General features: G+C 40.4%; 1 protein-coding gene across 2 annotated transcripts in view; it reads right to left on the bottom strand.

Annotated features, from left to right (window-relative positions):
- Positions 1-610: 610 nt before the first annotated feature.
- PKIA (cAMP-dependent protein kinase inhibitor alpha) overlaps positions 611-6,000 on the bottom strand; it is a 71,757-nt gene continuing 66,367 nt past the window's right edge. For both annotated transcript variants that reach the window (XM_056522200.1, XM_056522201.1), the window contains exon 3: positions 611-1,751. In XM_056522200.1, coding sequence (XP_056378175.1) covers positions 1,672-1,751 — 80 coding nt within the window. In that variant the 3' untranslated portion in view covers positions 611-1,671. The remainder of the gene's footprint in view (positions 1,752-6,000) is intronic.

The following is a 6,000-nucleotide window of genomic DNA, read 5'->3' as shown; positions in this document are numbered from 1 at the left end:
CCCATGTGCAAAATCATTGAGTGAAAGTGTTTTTTTTAATAACAAAAAAAAATAAAAAAAATAGTCAGGGGTCAGGGTAGGGACTGAGAGCAGAATAAAAAAATCTATACTTACCCCTCCAGTCACTTCGGGGGATATTTATCAAAACCTGTGCAAAAGAAAAGTTTCCCATAGCAACCAATCAGATTGCTTCTTTCATTTTGCAGAGGCCTTGTTAAAAATTAAAGAAGCAATCTGATTGGTTGCTCTGGGCAATTCAGCAACTTTTCTTCTGGACAGGTTTTGATAAATCCTACCCTTCCGATCCAGTGAAGCAACTGCTTCAGAATCCCCAGTGCATCGGACCGGTAGAGTCAATCACAGCCATTACGTGCAAGAAGAATTGCTTATAATCACTAAGGCCACTGACTGGCCATGTGTGCCCTGTGAAGAGTGTATGGTGATGGCACCAGGGCGGCACTTCTGTTGGGAACTCTGGAGCATTGGCAGCCCTGGATTGGGAGTGAGAGAAGGGGTTTATATAGGTTTTATAAGGGCCAAATTCTTTGTAATCAGAAAACCCCTAAAAAAAAAAATAAAAAAAATAATAAAAAAAAGCAAGAGCCAGCAATTCTAAGATATTTGGTTAACTTTATTGGTTATTAGAACTGATAAACAACCACACGATTAGTTAGTAAAATGTACAAACATTAAAAAGTGCACTATTACATCCGTAACCAGAACAGTGTTAGAAATAGGTACTAAATTAGGAAGGAATTGGTGTGACCAGATAACCACACACCCTTCCATAGTGCATTCCCATTCTCCAACCCTTAGTGTAAGTGCATCACTCGCTATTACAACAAAAATGCGTCACATGGATTTCTAGAAGATAAAAAAAAAAAAGTGAGGACATTTTTTTGTGAATAAAACTTGTCACCTTGTGAAAACCGATATTGTGAAAATTGTGATTTGCTATAGTGACATTGAAACTGAGATCACATAACACAGTGACTTCAGCTGCTACTAAGTACAGTGCATTGTTATACTCGCTCTTTTCCTAACAGATATATCGTACCAATGAAATGTGAAGAGTTTGGAGGTGATGTGAGTATTGAATTAGTTTGTGAATGACTAAAAATGAAAATAAAACAAAAAATCCAAAAAAGAAAATAAACAGCCCTTTATTTGTGAGGCCACCAGTTTACATGTGCACGTTTATATTAGGGGCAGTGTAAAATATTAAAGTGTACCATACAAAACATTGGAAAACAACAAAGCTATTTAACACAAATACAATGTTCATAATTCAATGTCATTTTTTTCACGTTATTTTTTCTGTGATTGGGACATCTGGATAAATAGCTGAGCCGTATGAATCATGGAAGCCATTACAACAGCACAGGATCGAATCCTTAGAGGGTTTCAAAAACCACAATGAGAATTTCTGTGGTTACCCATTGGTGTTTCATTAACATCTTAAGTAGCTAACTGTGTCTTAGACATGTCAACCATTGCTTATGAAAAAATTGGGAAAAAGCCCTTCAGCCATCTCCGCTGCTTGAAATCTCTTTGATATTTTCCAGTCATTTCTGATCTCTGGGCTGATGTCTACCCTTGCTACACTAGGTATCTTCATATTGCTTTCAGGTTTAGAACCTTTCGGTGCAGTACCACAATTGTGTTGAGTTGTTAGCTCTCCTGTTTTGGCGCTTGAGTTTGTTCCTCCGTAGTTTTCTCACTAGGTGTTGTCTGTTCATTTTCATCCCCCTCTGTAATAACAAAGACAAAAAGGATTAAAATCATGACCTTGTTTCTTTATGGGGAAAAACTTTATCCAGAAAAATATAAAAAAAAGCGTATTATTTAGGCTAGGGTTACACAGCAATTTTGGCCAAGCCAGGGGTCAGGTGCCAAAGATCACCATGTTGCTCAGCTTGGCTAGTGCGGCCTTTCAACTGAGCAATGTAAATGGGTTCTTGCAGGGGTGGACTGACAACACTCGGGGCCCCCGAACCAAAAAAAGGCAAGGGCCCCTGCTAGGCTCTGCAGCTCGTCAATCTTCTGCCACTCCCCTATTCCACCCAAATCCCACACACAATAAACTAAAATTTATATATAAAGAAACGCTTTAATGTAGGTAAATTTCCATGACCAATAATACTGGTATACAAGGAGTAAATATATACCACCACACAATAACTGGAAGATACCGCCATACTGTACTGAATAAAACCACTATACAAACACCAGTATACTATAAAGGATCTGTATACAATATAAGTGATTATATACAGGACCATATGGCGGTAGATATCAGCTGTACACAGGATGTGTATACCATATAAGTGATTATATACAGGACCATATGGCGGTAGATATCAGCTGTACACAGGATGTGTATACCATTACCATATAAGTGATTACAGTTAAATTTTGGGACAAACATGTCAGACTCTGCATTTTTCCAGTGCCCTCCCCTCCTCTACACAATCTTTCCATCTATAGGTCCACAAACTGTAATTATACTCTCCTTGGTGTCCTACACAGTAAAAGGGCAGGTAGGTAGGTAGCCAGGTAACTAGGTAGGTAGATCAGGTTGTTAGGCAGCCATGTATGAAGGCCAGGTATGTACATAAGTAGCTGGGCATATAGGTACTGTAGTTAGCCTTGTATGTAGGTAAGTGGTTAGGCATCCAGGTATAAAGTTAGGTAGCCCCCCTTCCCCGTAGGTATAGGCAGCAGAGTTAACCCACCCTTCCCTGTAGGTATAGACAGCAGAGTTAACCCCTCCCCTTCCCTGTAGGTGTAGGCAGCAGACTTAACCCCCCTTCCCAGTAGGTATAGGCAGCAGAGTTACCCCCTCTTCCCCATAGGTATAGGAAGAGTTAAAAAATAAAAAAAATTATGCTCACCTGATGTCCCACGCATTGATCTTCTCAGCAGTAGGGGCCTGCACCTTCTCCCCTCCACAGTACAGGCGCAGTTGAGTGACATTATCGGCACACTATAGGGTTAGGGTCTCTGTGGGTCACTGGCAGATCTGCAGCGTATCTGTTATGTGTGACCCTACCCTAAAGGTGTACACAGCATGTAAAGGCGGTGTAGCACCGTAATGCACCAATACCTTTCTTTGTCTAATGAGTAGCTTTATGGTTCTAAAAAATGCTTTTATACAGAGTCATGAACCATAAGAGAGGTATGACTGGGGGTCGGCAATGCCACTTCTCAGCGAGTGCTGTAATGGTCACAGATTGCACATGCGCAGAAAAGCTGATGGCACATGCCACAGTCGCACAGAGCTGATGCTGTAATGTTGTTCAAGAGAGGCATGGCATTGCAGACCCCCGGCCACGCTTCTCTGACTGTTTATGACTCTAGATAAAAGCTTTTTTTTTTTTATAATCATAAAGCCACTGATTAGACAAAGAAAACTATTGGTGCATTACTGTGCTACACAGCTTTTACATACTGTGTATAGTTTTTGGGAGTAAAACCTGGTGACAGTTGCACTTTAAGAGTATGTTCACATGTACAGGATCTACTGCATATTTTTGCTGCATATTTTGTGCAGCTGATTCTGCTACACATTAACTTCAATGGGTAGCAAAATCAACTGCAGAAAATATGCAGCAAAAATATGCAGAAAATCCTGCATATGTGAACGTACCTTAAGGATGTATTCACACGTATAGTTTACTGCACATATTTGATGCGCAGGATTTGAAGCTGTAGACTAAACAACTGAACACAGCTTCAAATCCTGTGCATCAAATGTGTGCAGGAAGCGTACATGTGAATAGATGGGGGAATTTCAGCCATGACATTTATTATCTCTCCATGGCTTTAAATGGGCACGCTCATTAAAACAAATTTTTGCTATTGCACTCTTTATGGTAAATAAAAATATCTTTCTAATGTACTTTGTTTTAAAAAAAATGAACTTTTCTATGTTTTATTTGTGCTTAAAAAAGCTGCCATTAGGTGTCTCCCTACTTGTCCAGAGCACATCCCCCCCCCCCCCGATCTTTTGCACAGACTTTGGACTCCTGCTGGCCTGGCAGAAGTCCAAAATCAGGAAATGCTGAGGGGTGTGTGTGCAGCCTTATCCAATCAGAGCTCATCTCACACACTGAACTGCTCTGGGCTGTGTGTAGCAGAGTGAGGGAGGAAGTTCTCCCCTGTATGGCTTCAGATGATATCACACCTGCTGGTTAACCCAGTCTGTGAATCTGAGACTGAGAATAAAATACAGAGCATCAAGGCCCCCGTCAAGGTAGAAAACTAAAAAATAAAGGCAGGGGGTGGTTTATCATGATGGGGGTAGTGAGCTGGGAGGATTATACATTTTAACAGTATAATGAGAGGTATTCTTTAACGGTTAAAACGGTTGATCAGTTGGAGTCTGACCACATCAATGTTTTTATCCTAATCTACTTGATATGTCATGCATCTACAGACTTAGAACCTCTGCTGTTTGCACATAATATAGTAACATATCTATTTTTCCTTCTGGATGGGTCAGCCCCTTTTATACTGCATTAAGTATGCAGGTAAAACACTCACCATAGTATCCAATCTTCTTTATTTATTTTGTGAATTAAAATGAAGACATAGCATTGTGTTACCAGTCAGTGGAGGCCGGACGATCCCCATTTCTCTGTTATGTCTCCCCACTATGTCTTTATTTTAATTCACAAATAAAATAAAGACAATTGGATGCTATGGTGATTGTGCCATCTGATTTCTTCCTGTATACTTGATGTTTTGCTATTGCCATTTGTCAAAGACACTGAGCACCAGATAAACTATCCATTGACCTATTGCCTAAGAATCACAGACATTTATCCTGTTAAATTTTGGTGGTTGGTCATTATGCAGTGCCCAAGAGTATTACAGCTTCTGTCTTCTCTATACACATTTACATTGCATTGACTTGTCTTTTTCACATGTTATATAGTATTCGGCCACTCCCTTCTGAGTCTCCTGTTCCCCCCCACTAAATGAAGGCTTTGAGAAGGCATATGAAAGTAGTGGCAGCAAAGCATGCAATATAGTGTTCCATTTTATTTATATAAGGCTGACTGGAAACAAAGCCTGTAGTCTGTGATAAATTTTATGCAAAATTAAGCAACTTTCCAAATAGTATTCAGTAAAAAATTTCCTACCATTTTGCTACTGCTCAGAGAGAAAAATAAAATAAAAAATCAGGGTCTCTTCCCTAGCTTTAGCAGCAGGAAGGGAGCATACATGTTGGGCAGTTAACACAGGCTGTAGATAGTAAGGAAGCACACAAAAGGCAGATTGCAGGGGGAGATTCACATGGCCTGTGTACAAGTGTAGACAAAGCAGAACAGCCATAGAAAACTGTAGTCTCTTGAACACACACATCTCACATCCATCAGGTATTACAAGAATGGATGTAAAATGGATGTTTTTATATTTTGAAGGAGCATCTTGCCCCTAACTACTTTCCACAAGAATCTTTACAGTGCATGGATGTCATAGGTGAGTCATTTTTAATGGTGGACATGACACAGCCGAGTATTACATGATTACTCATTTATTAATATATGTCCAAGTAGCACTGAAAGGAGAAGAACATTAAGCAGAGTGGACTAGATATGTGCAATTCATTTCGTAACGAACACGGAATGAAACAAATTTTCCCGTTTTTGGATGTTCGTTATGAAAAGAATGCACGAAAAAAAAAAAAAAGACAAAATCCCGAAAAAGCATACGAATACACAGTTAACGAATGCATTCGTTAACTAACGCATAACGAATATGCATGTTAACGAACAACGAATGCATTCGTTATCAGTATACCGAATGTCGAGGGCCATGCATCAACTGCTATCCAGCAGCGCATAATGCTTAAGCTGCTGCCGGATAGCAGTTGAAGCAGCCCGGCAGGTTCACTCACCTTTCCGCGCGCTCCGGGCCTTCCTCCGGTGGGTCCTGGGCTGGTCCGGGGCCTTCATACGGGTCTCCCCCGATGTTGTCATGACGCCGTTGCGC

Source organism: Hyla sarda, chromosome 5, assembly GCF_029499605.1.
Source record: "Hyla sarda isolate aHylSar1 chromosome 5, aHylSar1.hap1, whole genome shotgun sequence".
Classification (NCBI taxonomy): domain Eukaryota; kingdom Metazoa; phylum Chordata; class Amphibia; order Anura; family Hylidae; genus Hyla; species Hyla sarda.
Note: the sequence above shows the minus strand (reverse complement) of the source record. Positions and strands in the feature narration are given on the sequence as shown.